A 14,672-nucleotide genomic window follows, 5' to 3' on the forward strand; every position below is an offset into this window, starting at 1 on the left:
AGAGTGGTTTTAATAGCAGTGGTCATAATGCTGCATCACATCGCAATTAAAACAATGTTTTCCTGGTCGGTGTGAATGTGATAAAATATGGGGGTAAAATTTTTATTTTTCTGGATGCAAAATACTGGAAATGAGCAATCTATAATCAATATGTCAATATGATCTGTAAGATCTGTAAGTGTGTGGAGTGAGTGAAAATGCTTAGTCATTCATGCTTGTGTGTGTTGTGTGTGTGAATCACATGTGGCACAGCACTTTCCTGATGCGGCTGTATCCATGGCAACCGTGGCATAATAAGAGCGTGTATTGAATATATAATATATTAGTTCCAAAAATACAGACATTGTCTCCGTGTGGCAGTTTTGGCAAAGAAGCCACTGCGTGTGTGCATGCGTGTGTGTATGTGTGTGCGTGCGTGCGCGTGTGTGTGAGTCACGTTAACCATCTCCTTGTCCGACTAACCATCACAATCAAAGTGACGCAAATCCCTGCGTCAGTAATTAGCATAAAATTGGATCTTTGTTCCTGTTAGCAAACATGGCTGAACACATCCAGCTCTTTAATTAGGCCCTCACTGATTGACACACACACACATACACACACACACACACAGTTCTTCTTCTTCGTCATGTGCATTTGTGTTTTGTCCCCAAAAAGCAGGTGATCGAGTCCCCAAAATGTGACCCACAACATAAGTGGCACTGGCTTTTGAAATGGCTCCTTCAGGGGGCTCCAGCACTGTCATTCAGCCCATAAGTCTAACAGGGCATAGCTGTCAGAGCTAACATTGAAAATTAGATGGAATTGCGGATTTGGAGACACACACACACACACACACACACAAAATGACCATTTGGCATGTCGACTGTTTTGTTTGCATTCAGTTCAGTCAAGCTTATTCTCCATGGTGGTTGATCCAGGTGGATTACCCCTCTGATCACACACACACACACACACCTCCTCATTACACTCAGTTCCATTACTCCACCCTCTCGCTTGTCCCCCATTTTGTGTGTGTGTGTGTGTGTGTAATGAAGTAGATATGACAGAAGAAGAAAAGAGGAGACAATGGAAACCTCCTGGGGAAGAAGTGAGCGATGACAGAGAAACGAGGGGAAGGAAAAGCTAGAGAGAGGGTGAAAAGGAGGACCTTTGTGTGGTTTAAGGAATAAAGGATGAGATCAGGCGAGACACGCAAAGAGGGAGGAAGGAGGAAGGAAAGTGATTTAGAGAAAAGAGGGAGGATGAGGATAAACGAGTGAAAGGAGGGAGGACGAGGATGAATTGTGGCTCATGTCACTGTAAATTACTTTCAGGGTCTAATAACTGCAGACAGGCAGGTCTCACTGTCGAGGAGAGCAATATACACCCTTTTACTGACTGAGTGTGTGTGTGTGTGTGTTGATTTAGGAACCGTGTTTGTGTGATTGCATTTGTTTTCCATTTCTTGAGATGCCAGAGACACGCCCGTCCATTAATAAGCTGCCTCTCAAAACGTGTATTGAGGGTAAGACATCTTAAAGTCCTGAAGAGCGACCTGAATTGCTAATGTTCAAAGGTGTCAGAAACGTTTAAAGGTTTTTATTAATTTACAGGTATTATAGTTTTTGAGTCAGGCTAATGAAACTGTAAAATCGGATTTGTGTTGACAGATTTTTATGGCTTTGTTTTATCTTTGATGGCATTCACGATAAACGCAATAAGACACACACAAAACATTTATTGATTTAGCAGTTTGTTTCATTGTGTTGTATTACTGTTAGAGGTGTCCCTTTTAAAATAATGAAAGCTTAAAACTTTTCTTTATTTTCTTATTGTCAAAGACCAGATTAAGTCTCTGTATTTTCTGACTTCCATGTTTTTGGCTCTTCGTACCTTCTGATGATATAAATAATAATACTACAATAACATTTGTGAGCTTTCCATGGGGTTTTGCTGTCAGTAAGAAAAATAGAAAATGTGACCAGCATTACCTGTTAATGTGAATTCTACGCGTAACAGAATTCAGTGTATTTTGTGGTGCCTTTTCACCTCAGTAACTGAGGCACTTTGTGGTTCCCTCAATGTCATTGTCTGTGCTTCATACCTGCTTCTCCTGCAGGGGGCAGCACTGAGCCGCAGAGAGGCCACAAGCTGCAGCAGTCAGGTTTCTGCACATGCAAACACACCCATGCACACGCTAAGTTTGGCCACTTGGAGTGAACGTGACCTGCTGCGAGGGAACATTCACACCTGTGTCCTGAGCAGTGGGCTCATTTATTAACGTCCTGCATTGTCCTCATGAAAACAGTAAATCTTTTCAAGCTAGTGCCTCAGAAAAGTGGTACTGCATCCTGCTAAAGGAAGATGTTTACACTCCTGTCGCCGTATCCCACCATAAAATGTCCTAAACTTTATGTATTTCATGCATTCTTTAAAGGTACTGAACATAACAGGGGATTTGGCTATGGACTAAATCTATTTATTGTCTTTACTGCTCAAATCATCCACATGCATCCACCAAATTATACAAGGTGTTTAAACAATTTAGTGTAGTAAAATCCAAATGTTTTCTGGCCATGCACATCACAAATCTCATCAAATGCACTCTTTGCACTTGTCCTGTCTTGGCTCATTATGGCAACAAACCCCCAGCTTCCTGTGTACCTTTCCTGCCGCAACACCTCTGATTCACGCTCAGCTAACCGTTCATTTAGCGACCAGGACGAGTGGGCTGCTCTGGCACGGGCAGAGTCACGAAAAGTGGTAAATGATACAACTTTATGCAGTATTTATACAAGGGCTCAGATGACTCACACAAGGATTTGCGAAGTCCGAGTGTCCTCACAAGCTATTTTGGTGTGCCACAGTTTTGCATAATGGACTTTAATCCCACTGTGGGGAAAGTCATTTTATCTTTTCAGAGATAAGAGGTAGAGAACTTAAGTTATCACTTCTAATCACAGTTTCATTTTTATTTATAAGTGACATGTGACTTGACTGACCTTTTTCCCATCATCATGAAACAGCTCTGCAGTTCACTTGCAGTTTATTTCACTATAACAACATGATAATATTGTAAATAATGCCAAGAAAGCACCCAGTCACACCACCCTCCCACACACACTGCACAGAGAAATGCTTTATTTGTTCCCATGGAGAATATGTTTGTCACCTCGCCATTACAACAAAGGTCAGTATGGATAATGTCTCTGCGCAGGAAGCCTGGTTCATTTTGATAACGACACCCAAAAGGACGCCCTGACGTTTCCGTTTGGCTCTCAGTCTGGTCAGTAAATCTGGTTTATTGCACGTCTTTTACTAAATGGGAGAAAACACAAGCCCTGCACACATAACCTCACATGCACTTTGTTTGACAGCGTTATTTAAGACGAACATAAACGAGGCTGCAGAGCACCGTGCTAATGCTAACAGTAGCTCGTAAGCCCGCCATTCACAAATACACACTCTCAGGTGAGTGCTGGGCGTACAGCACAGGCTCCTGGCGTATATCAACCACATTACATTTCCTCACAAGTGTGTGAAAGATACACAGATGTGTTTTATCATGCATACGCAAAATCTGTGCGAGTATGTGGGTGCTAAAATGATAAAATATGAGTGATTGTGTTTATCCATTCATCTGTGTGTGTGTGTGTGTGATAGAGAGAGACTGAAAGTGTGTGTCCAGTGACAACAGCTCGTCTAAATCTGTGTCTTCCCTGCTGACACTCCCACTCACACAGAGGGGAATGAATTAGTAATAGGCCTTAGAGAAAAATAACTTCACACAACACCTCACCAATGCGCCTGTGTGTTTGCCTGTGTGTGCATCAGTGTAGAGTAGGTGTATTGGGAAACTTTTTGTGTATATTCTGCATTTGGGTGTTTGTACTGTAAGCGCATGCAAGCTTGTTTGTGTGTAGTAGACAGTATAAACTACTGTAGAAAACTTTTTCAAGGTTTCTGTACTCACCATGTTGTGAGAGTGGACCAAGCTAAAGTATCACTCCTGTGTTTTCTCTGTGTCAGCTTGAAGTGATGAAAGGTCTTTGAATCCTCTCTCATGTCTCGGTTAAATAACTGAGAAGGTCAGTGGGTGCTTTTTCTCATCCCTGGTTGAGGTTTTATGAGCATTTTTCAATTTGAAAAAAAAAAAAACTTCTTCTTTTACCTCCGGTTTTTTATTTGAGGGTAAAAATTATGCTTAGTTGAGGTGGAAAATGTAGTTTATTAATACAACAGCAGATTATTGTGTTTGAAATTAAACACAAGCTACAAAACCCCCCCATTTAATGAAATCAATTTACAAGAGTGTTGCTATTTAGCATAAAAGTTGACAAGATGTGATCGTGAGCGAGCGTGTTGGCTTGTGATCTTCACCTTGTCATTCATGTTCACACTTTTCTACTGAACAGGCCTTACTGTCGCTGCCATGCATTTCACTGCAGAACCATCTTTTCCCTTGACTCTGACGGACTGTGGAGATGTTTTTTTTTCCTAAATCTGCCCAGTGATGCCTACAGGCTCGCATCTCTCCTCCATCCAATCCCTCCATCTTCCTTGCTTTTCATGTCACCACAGTTACATAAGGGAGGAGGGAAAGACTGACATCTGATGGGCTCTGTGTAAATGTGTGCCTGTGTGTGTATGGCTTCTGCCCAACTTTTAATCAAGAATTAATTGTTAACCTCAAAGGAAACGGGAAACGAGTATCCCCAAAGACTCCCCTGTCTCTTGTATCCGTCAAAACAGTCTGTGCATATCAGCTCCTGGGTTTGAAAGCATTTTGAGGTCAAAAAATTCCTCTAGACACCATCACAGTGAAAACACAACCAAAACACTGATGTACAGGCCCGTACCTACCTGTTTTAAATAAGTTAATAATGAACTTGAACATTGATGGTTAAGTTGAGATGGTTAAGGTGATCTTCAAAACTTGTTTTGTCTCTCCGTTCGTCCTAGCAATTGTGGGCTTTCTTGGGATGAAATTATTTTTAGAAATTTTAATCTTGAAAACTAAATTTCTACCAAAAGAAACTGTGATTGCATGCGCAGGTGAGGTCTAACTTAATATAACTGAGTAATAGAAACAGTATTTTGATACTGCACAATACCGCAGCACTGCTGTAAATATTGCTGCTCCCTGTTCACTGTTTACATATCTTTTAATCTGATTGTTTTTTTATATTTATATAGTGTTGTTTTATATTTATAGCATTAGGTATTTTGTTAGGTTTTTGGGCTTATACCAGGACCGGGGAAACTAATTTCGTTCCACATCATGTTTCTACATGTGGGAAATGACAATAAAGTTCCTTGAATCCTTGAATCCTTGAATCCTTGAATACACAGACTACAAGTTGCTAGCTAAATTTGCTAACCTTTCAGATTCCGTCAATACTGCTGAGACCACGAGTTGCTAGCTAAGTTGGCTAAAAGTTTTTGCTTCTGTAAATGCTCTGCAGACTTTTCATATGTATGTGTATACATATGGAACAGGAACAGGTTTGTAATTCTTAAGTGTGCTTCCACTCAAAGTAATTTTAGCAGATAGTGAAGCCATGCTGACTGATGTTCGCACGGTGGTGAGACTAAGTTACTGGCTAAGTATGCTTATGTTTTAGCTTTTGTTAATATCACTCAGACTGTGAGTCATTAGCTGAGTTAGCAAACTGTTTGAGCTTCTATTAATACTCCTCAGACAGTGAGTCAATAGTTAAATTAGCTAACTGTTGTAGCTTTTATCAACACTGTTAAGACTGTGAGTCACTAGCTATGTTAATAAGCTGTTTCAGCTTCTGTTAATACTGCTCAGACAATGAGTCTCTAGCTAATTTAGCAAACTGTTTTGGCTTTTATCAACACTGCTCAGACTGTAAGCCACTAGCAAAGTTAGCTCACTGTTTTAGCGTCCGCCATTTTGACAGTCACTAGCAAAACTTAGCTAACGTTTTAGCTTTTGTAAATGCTGCTCACGTTGTGACTCGTCTATTTTTTCATATTTCCAGTGCTTTCTTAAGAGGTACAAGTATTTAACTAGACATTTGTTGTGGTAATATGATACAAATAGGTGATTTGTGACAGGGGCAGGATTGTAGCAACATGTTTGCTGATATAGCTAGCCAGTATAGCCAGTTGTCTGTATTAGTATGTGTCTCGAGACTAAAACCAGACTCTCTGGAATCGCACAACAAAATGTTATGTATATTTTCCAGGCTGATTAATTGTTGTGAAGGCCACTTGTTGTTCATATAAGTCTATGTATCAGTGGTACCCCATTTTCTAGCATCAATCCTCCTGAAAAGCAGCATATTTCCTTTGAAACTGCTAACTGGCTGGCACATCATGGCCGCTGTACTTTGAATTGTTCTCTTATGAAGTGACAGGTTGTCTTCTTTTATGGTCTTTGTGTCAAGTGAGAGGTTGTCCTCTTCTGTTAGCTGTCATGACTGATGGAGAAAAGCTTACTGCTGAAGTAGAGACATGAAACAGTACAATGCAAAGTCCACAGCGCTGTTATTTAATTTTGTCTCACAAATCGCTCTATAGCCCTTTTGACTTCCAGTTTGTAGTGCTTCCGTTTCTAATGGCACTGTGCGGATCTGCCATTGCACTGCAGCGGTGGTGGCATCTTTTGGAGTTGAGACTGAATCCTGTGAGACTTCCAGCCTGCGAAAAACCTTGTTAGAGAGATGATGACTCCTTGCTGTGCTGATGTTCAGCGAGAAAATCTTAGCGCACAGTCACAGAAACAGTGAAGTCTCAAAGGTATGACAGTCAATAAGGTACTTAACACTGTCTCTATCTCTCTCTCTCTCTTTGTACATTGTGTATTAGCTCTAATTTGTGCTACATTTCAGGAACTCCTGAGGCTTGTGTTACTTAAGCAGGTACTACCTAGCTCACACAAATTCACAGATGCACATTGTTACCCACATAAGATTGTATATTTAACTTAATAAAGTCCCACAGAAACCCTATTTGATTTACTGTAAATATATCAGGCTTTAATGAAAACCATAAGATTTTATTCCGGCAGCATTTGCAGTTGCATGAAGTAATTCATAATTAATTTAAAGGCAAGTTATGTCATGTTTATTCCAGTTATAGCATCAATGTATTTTCAGTAAACAGTGAGAAGGTGCCTCTTTTAAAGTTTGTTGTTTTGTCTTTAACTCTAAGGAAACTCATTTACTCTGCATGAATCTGTTTAAAACTGCCGCATGATTACCTTTCACTAACTGTCACTGTCATCACACTAGTTTAAACACCACAAAAAATGTTGGAAAAGGAATGCTGTCTAACTCAAAACCCTTTAGTTTGTCTTCACATTGTGTCTACGTATTTTCAAAGTGTTATTCTTTTGCCAGGGCTTTGGCATCTGATTTTTTCAATCCCCTGTCTTGGTACATACTCTGCTCTGAGCGATCTTAAGAGTGCATCCTTTATTGTACACAATGAGAAAAGGAAGACAGCCTTTAGAAGGATGTTCCCAGAACGCTCAACCTCACATGACATTTCTCACAGCATATTAAGGACAAAATATCTCTCAGCGGTTATGGCGATCTCTCATTTTCCACATCTGCTGTAGGAGGCAAAATTAGGAAAAATGTGCTGCAGTAAGCGCAGTCAAGGTTTAATCTTTGAATAACGATTCTGACTTTTTGTTTGTTTGACTGATTAGTTTTCTACAACTAAGTGCAACGAAAATTAGTACCTTGTACACCTACATAGTCCATGTAGTCATGGATCCCTCTTTGGAAACAATTTGAATTTAAAATCTATTTATCTAAAGCTAATCATTTTTTTTTTTTTAAAAAATACACTTACAGCCTAAAATATAGTGTTGAAGCACTACAGTTTGCTTTTATTTCACACCGGTATTTTGTCAATAAATGTCAGTATATTTTGAACGACATTGTTTTGCATAAACTTAAAGACACAGTTAAAATAAATACAGTGTGTGCAAAAGTTTGTTTCCCTGCTTGAATTACTGCAGACTGAAAAGTTACAGAAAAAATGAGTATAATCTGCTGGGTGAGCCACGGCTTCAAACTCAAGTCCCCTAATGGGATTTTTAGCTTGCAGCAAGACCCACGACACAATACATACATCCAGTAAACACAGCTTAGCTTCAGAAACAAAGAGAAAGAGAGCGCAAAAGAAAGCGCTGCTCTCAAAATAAATGTGTTTAAGGCTCCAAATGATAAAAAGTAAAATGGCATACGCTCCGATGGTGAGAATATGTCTACTCCACAGTATGTTATAAATCATGCATGATTGCCTTTGTTCTCTCCTCTGCGGCTGATGCTAACTGACGTGGACTTCTGTATCATAAACAGTAGCTCTCTCTGGTGGGAGCCGATTGTGTGAAAGCAGCTTAGGAAGATGAAGCCGGTAGCTGGGAGGGTGAAATTGTGATTCCATACAGTGCGGCGGGTTTTGTGTGAGGAGACGGCTGCTTCAGAGCAAACAAGGCGCGATAGTGCCGGTGGATTCACTGCAGAAGAACTGCCTGGACGTCTTTCTGCTGGAAACTGAGTGTTTCTTTAAATATGAACAGTTTCAAAAGTGCGCCAGATCAAGAAATAGTTTCTGTGTATTTCACTCAGACACACGCATGTTGGAGTCTGCATTTACATTAAGAATAGTTAGCTGAGGATAGCAGTACTTGGTGAGTTGGTGTCTCTGCCAAAGGGGAGATCACCCTGTCTTTATTTTTGTTCTGTACAGATCATTTAATATGAAAATAGTGAAGAAAAAATGCATTTAATTGCATCCCGAGAGAAAAATACCCAAAAGATTTGTGTTCAGAATCTCATTAAATAAAGTAAGTATGTTTTAAGTAAAGGAGTAGACAACCAGAGTTTTTAATGATATCTTGAGGTTAAAGGTACCAAGATGATTTAGTCAGCTTTATTTTTGAAACTGTTTTACTTGTACAGTCTCTAATGGATGTTGCTTGAAGTACAAAACAGAAAGTTATTATTGAGAACAATCACATTCAGTGGTACCCGTAGAGGTCAGAAGTGCTCCAGGCCTCCAGTTCGTAGCTCTTCAAGGTGTAGTTTCTAGGAGGCAGACGTCTCACTGACAAAACCAAAGGGGCACATGCGTGACATGAGTTCAGCATTTTGCTAAATTTCTAATTACCAACACTGAAGAGACAATTCACCCCCAAAACTGTTTACATCCTGCCCTGTCAGCAGCACGAGCCTCACGTCCACGAGTGGATGCATGCTTCTTCTTGTGCAGTGATACAGCGTAGTTTGGCAGAGAGAAAATAGTTCCTACATGAACCTGCTTATCTTGACCAGTCGGGTCGTGATTTCTTTAAAGACGTGTTTTTCTTCCTTTTTGGTAGGGCACAACCTGTCATCTCGCTTATTTTTGTGACTTATCTTGATGTTACGTGACCGCATGACCGTCAGGGCTAACAGCGGTGAATGATTTGTGTTTTTGTTCTCACAGAAAGTGCATTTCCTCTGACGGCTCGGTGCAGCTCAGTTGGACAGCCAGCCGCTGTCACGTTTGGGATTTCCTGTGTTTGTTAGTCATGTTTTATCAGCTGCTAGATGTGTCAAATTATTTAATCACCGCTGATTCAAAGCAGCGGCTCATTCATGCCGACGTTGAATGGCTATTTGCAATCACTCGGGATGACTTGTTTTGATTGTCTTCTTGTGTTGGAGGTTTGATAGTGACGGGGAGGGCTGACGTCTCCTTCTCTTTTTTCTCAGCCTCTCCTTTTCTTTTATTTTTTCCCATTTACTCAAATCACACATACGCCCTCCTTTCTGCCTCATTCATTCCTCCGTTCTCCTCCCTTTAAATGTCATCCCTCTTTACCTCCTCCTCCCTTTCTTATTTCTCTCCCTAATGCCACAATCACAGTTTGTCTCCTTTTTGCACTCATACCTCCCTCCCTTAATCTCTCCTTCTCCACTTCCCTCCCACTTCTTTTCCCTCCTAATTAAGTGCTCCCTCTCTTCGTTTCCCCTCCAAATCTGTTCTCTACCTCTCTTCCTGTCCATCCCTCCCTCATTTTTTTCTCCCTAATCTCTGTTTCTTTTTTTCTCATCCTTTATCCCTCCCTCCCTCCTTCCTTCCTTCCTTGTTCTCCCTGACAACACACTGCGTTATGTAATCTGCGTCTCTGGGTATTAGTTATGCAAATTTGTACATTTTTATTTACATGTAGTTTTTCTCTTCCCCCCCCCCTCTTTTCCTCTCTTCTTGTCTCCTTCTCTTTCCCTCTCTGTTTTCCCTTTTCTATCGTCCTCATCTGCTTTCTCGTCTGACTCCTCTCATCATTCCCTCTCATTTTGGTTTCTGTTTTCTCCTTCCTCTTTCTTGTCCTCTTTCCCCCATCCACCTCGATCCCCTGTTTCTTCCTTGCCTCTCATGTTCTTCTTCCTTCTCTCTCTCTCTCTCTCTCTCTCTCTCTCTCTCTCTCTCTCTCTCTCTCTCTCTCTTTCTGTTTTTCTCCTCCTCTTCCTTCCCACTGTGCTCTCAATGATCTGATTTCCCTTCCTTATTTCACTTCCTCTCTCTCTCTTACCCTCCCCTCTTCCTTCCTCTCTCTCGCCATCCATCACTTCCTCTCAACATTTTTCCCTCCCTCCTCTCTCTCTCTTTCTCTCTCTCTCTCTCTGTCTCCCTCCCTCTTCCAGCCACCAGTGGTCTAGAGGCGGAGGGCGGCAGGCGCGGTGGTAGCAGCAGCAGCAGCAGCCACGGCGACGGCAACCACAGCAGCATCAGCGGCGGAGGAGGCAGCAGCGGCGGCGCGGCCCACTTCAAGTCTCCATGGCAACAGAGCGTGAACGTGTTCGGCTCGTGGAGCAGGCCGGAGTGTGTCGAGGAGCTGCACCAGCAGGCGCAGCTCAACCTCCAGAGTCTGCTGCAAGGTAAGGATGGATGGAGAGGAAGAGAAGGAGGAGGTGGATGCATGGGTGGAGAGAGAGAGTGTGTGTGTGTGTGTGTGTGAGTGAGAGTGTGTGCCGTGTTTTGAGTGTGTGGGAGGGAAAGGCGTGGAGGCAGAAGTGGAGGCGGGTGGGAAAGTGTTTACATGCGTGTGTGCCTTTGGACTGCGCTGATATGGGTGTGTGTCGGAGCATTAAAGGTGTGTGTGTGTGTGTGTATGTGTGTGATAGCATGCAGATATGCTCTGTGTGTGTGTGTGTGTGTGTGTGTGTTCAATATTCCCTTGCTCTCGTGTGTTGATATTGTACTGAAAGGTGTGTGTGTGTGTGTGTGTGTGTGTTTGTGTTTGTGTGTGTGCAGCTCATAGGGATGTTGCTGATGGTATGTACTGGATTCACCTTGCAGAGTTGTTATTTAAGGGAGTATTCGTGAATTTGTTCATGCGTACCGGACGGGATGTTGATTTATGTGATTGATTGTGTGTGTGCATGTGTGTGTGAGAGAGTTTATATTTATGCAGCATGCAGTGTGTGTAGAAAGAGGCATTCAGAAACGTCTGTTTAGAGTTCAGTCAGCGGGTGTAACTCCTGGCTTGTTTTTGGTTTTTAAGGTGGAACGCTGCTATTGTCATTTTAATATTAATTTCTTATTTGTAGTGGGTTTGTGTGTGTATGCAAATGAGCGCTCAAGGGAACTAGGGTTTCTATTTTTTCCTCAGGTAATACTGTTTGTCTGCTTTGGCTCGCCTCCCTGTGTGTGTGTGTGTGTGTGTGTGTGTGTGTGTGTGTGTGTGTGTGTGACTCATGCTGTCTCGCCCTTTGCCCGGCTCTTCCATTAAAGCGATCACGGTTGGGTTTTTAGCTGAATGAACAAGGTGGTAGTAAGGGACAAACGCCTGAGGGAATGAATGAACAAATGAAGGTACTTTTCAGTCAGACATTTTATATTTCTTCAGAGTTAAAGGGAAAGACTGGCTTCATTTTCCACACAAAATGTTCATCTCTGCTCTCTTCGCAAGCCCGCTGGCTCCCACTGGCAACTTAAATCTTTAAAAACAGATCACAAATACATCAATGGCTCACTCCGGCTGCCTTCAGTCACAGCGGTCCAATGCTAGATGGCTAACTTGTTGGGAATCTAGCGATAACACCTACACCTCTTCACGCTCGCTTTATTTGTCGCAAGATAATATCTCACGCCGTGCACATTTTCAGTCTGTTCCTGTCAGCTAGCTGGGCTGATAAGGCCAGCTATCTAGCCAGCTGGCTGCACATATCAGTCTGAGGTCACAGATGTCAGATGTCATAAAACTCAGTCAGTGGGAGCAGATGAATTAATAGGCATATTTTCTGTTTCTGTCTGAGCTGATGTTGGTTAAAGGCTTTTGTGCAAAACATACGCCTTTACAAGGTCTCCATCGTGTTTTGATCCTGGAAGAAAGTTGATTTAAAATTGTAAATAATCCTCATCCTTGACAACAGGTCAAGTTTTTAAGACAAAGAGTGAATGATGGAGTGAATGCCACATCGGGCTTTGTCTATGCAAGCAACACTGGTCGGATCAATCCAGTCACATTCGTTGACAGTGAGAAGAAAGCAGTACATAACCACACTTATCCTGTAATTCAAGTCACTTTGCTGAGATCGCTTGTTGAGTCAAATCAACAAACAAACAGCAAAATAGAACAGTTGTATGTGTTTAAGCCTCATTAGCTTCGCAGATATGTTTTTATTGAGCTTTTCTTTCTTCACTTGCTCTCCCTCTCTGTGTGTATGCAGTCTTTAGCTCTGCCTCATGCAGTACAGTATGTCACCTCCTACATCTTCTGTCTCTTTTCCCCGTTCCTCCACTCCAACATCTCTTTATACCGCATGTGTGTTTATGTGTGTATGAAGCCAGTGATTGCCTCTGACTGGCTGGCATCTTGTGTTTGATAAAAATAAGATGGATGAATGCAGTCGTGGGTGGACAATGGCAACAAACGTGTGTGTGTGTGTTTGAGCATGCGGCCATTCATCTTTTCTGTTGTGTTCGTTTATGTCACTTAGTGTTTTATGTGTTCATTGCCGCCTGTGTGTGTTTGTGTGCCGCCGTGCTTCCCGCTGTCACGAGCAGTGTGTCCCTGTGTGTGTCCCTGTTTATGTTGCCAGTTTGTGTGCCAGTGTCCGTTTGTGTTGTGTGTGTCCATCTGCTTGGGTGTGTGTTATATAACACTGAAGCAAGCAGCTGCGCTCCCTCTCCGGTTCTGTGGCCATCCTCACCGTCGGTCTCCCACTGGCCTCAGCTCGGTAAAATATTCATACTCTTTCCCGCTCCTCAACACTGTGCCCTCCATATTTATGAAGCTGGCCACCGTCCTCCAGTGTTAGACGGATCTGCTGCGTCTTCTGCCGAGATTCAGCTCCCACCTCCCCGCAGAGAGATTTGTGTGAGATTTATCTCACTGTTGCTGCTAAGTGGGCAACAGTGAGATCCGGCCAGTTTTGCTTCTCCTCATCCACACCAGACTGTAGAATGATCAGCTACCATATTAAGGCTAGGAACCCTCTCGTTGTGGCCAGTGGAATAACGTCACACTATTTACTGTCAGGTTAACTGAAACAAGCGACTGCTGCTGTCGTACGTCTAGCGGGTTCAGAGAGGGAAGGTCTCAACACGTCACTTCTCACCGAGACATTTTATGTAAAATCTTATAAAAAAATGACTGAAACGGTTAATTGGTTATCAAAGCAGTTGGCAACTAATTTCCTTTGCATCGACCAGCTGATAAATTGACTAATCGCTGCAGCTTTAGTTGTCGCTTGTTGTGCATTGAATTGATTGTACAGTACGTGGGAAACCTCGGCGCCTTTTTTACTTTTAAATAACTGCAACATTTTCACATTATCTGTCCCCATTAACCGTCAACTGCAGTTCAACTGAAGCTCGTTAAGATTTACAACTGCACATTTTGTGATCAAAGTTTTTTGGTTGCCATGTTGAAATATTCATATGCCGCTCCTTGGCAGTAATATATGTTTAAAGCTCAATATTGTACTCCACTGAAAGCAGATATATTGTATTCCATATGGGTTTATAAGAGGAAGATTTGCACTTCACTTATTGCCTCCTGCTCCTAAGTGACTCTGCATATTTATGAAAGGTTTTCCCCTCCTCTGCAGACTGATTTACTGTGTTTTTGCAAAGATCTACAGCAGCCACATTTGCATTGTGTTATTTATTTCTGCACCCCATTAATCAACAGCAAAATATTCATTATTCACATTAAGAGTGAACTTTGTATTTGAAGTTTAGCTAGTGTCATCCATTACAGCCTGACTGGCTGTTTGCACGTACTTGCGCTGCAATTTTATGACAATCCATTAAGCAACGCTCAGATATTCACACTTTAACTCAGCACTCCATATATTTCACTGCCATTCTCTTTAGTATAAGTAATTGTGTTTGTGCAAAGTCACACATATTTGCATAGTAATTTTACTGCAATCTTGTGACGGAGGACGTGTCCCATAAGAAGACATGCATGACTTCAGATTGCCTTGATGTTGGCCTGCACCTCATTTAAAACACTCACTGTTTTTGTTTGATTTGACATCTTAAAATCCGACCTGTCAACTCTGCCATTCTGTATTACCAGACGCAATACGGCCCATTGATTATTGCTAAGTTGATGGTGGAGGACAGCTCATGCAGATCTAATGCTTAAGAGGCAAGAAGAGCATCATAGTTTGAGGCTTAGGGCCAAAAGTGAATTATAGACTTTTGAA

At 41.9% G+C, this 14,672-nt stretch overlaps 1 protein-coding gene across 3 annotated transcripts in view; it reads left to right on the forward strand.

The window, feature by feature from the left end:
• nhsl2 (NHS-like 2) overlaps positions 1-14,672 on the forward strand; it is a 99,140-nt gene that overhangs the window by 55,147 nt on the left and 29,321 nt on the right. For 2 of the 3 annotated variants that reach the window (XM_046380621.1, XM_046380620.1), the window contains exon 2: positions 10,656-10,889. In XM_046380621.1, the coding sequence (XP_046236577.1) occupies positions 10,656-10,889 (234 nt within the window). Of the gene's footprint in view, positions 1-5,348; positions 5,488-10,655; positions 10,890-14,672 lie in introns of those variants that run through there. The other variant, XM_046380622.1, reaches the window with a different exon arrangement.

The sequence above is a fragment of the Scatophagus argus genome, chromosome 23 (assembly GCF_020382885.2).
Source record: "Scatophagus argus isolate fScaArg1 chromosome 23, fScaArg1.pri, whole genome shotgun sequence".
NCBI classification, from domain to species: Eukaryota; Metazoa; Chordata; class Actinopteri; family Scatophagidae; genus Scatophagus; species Scatophagus argus.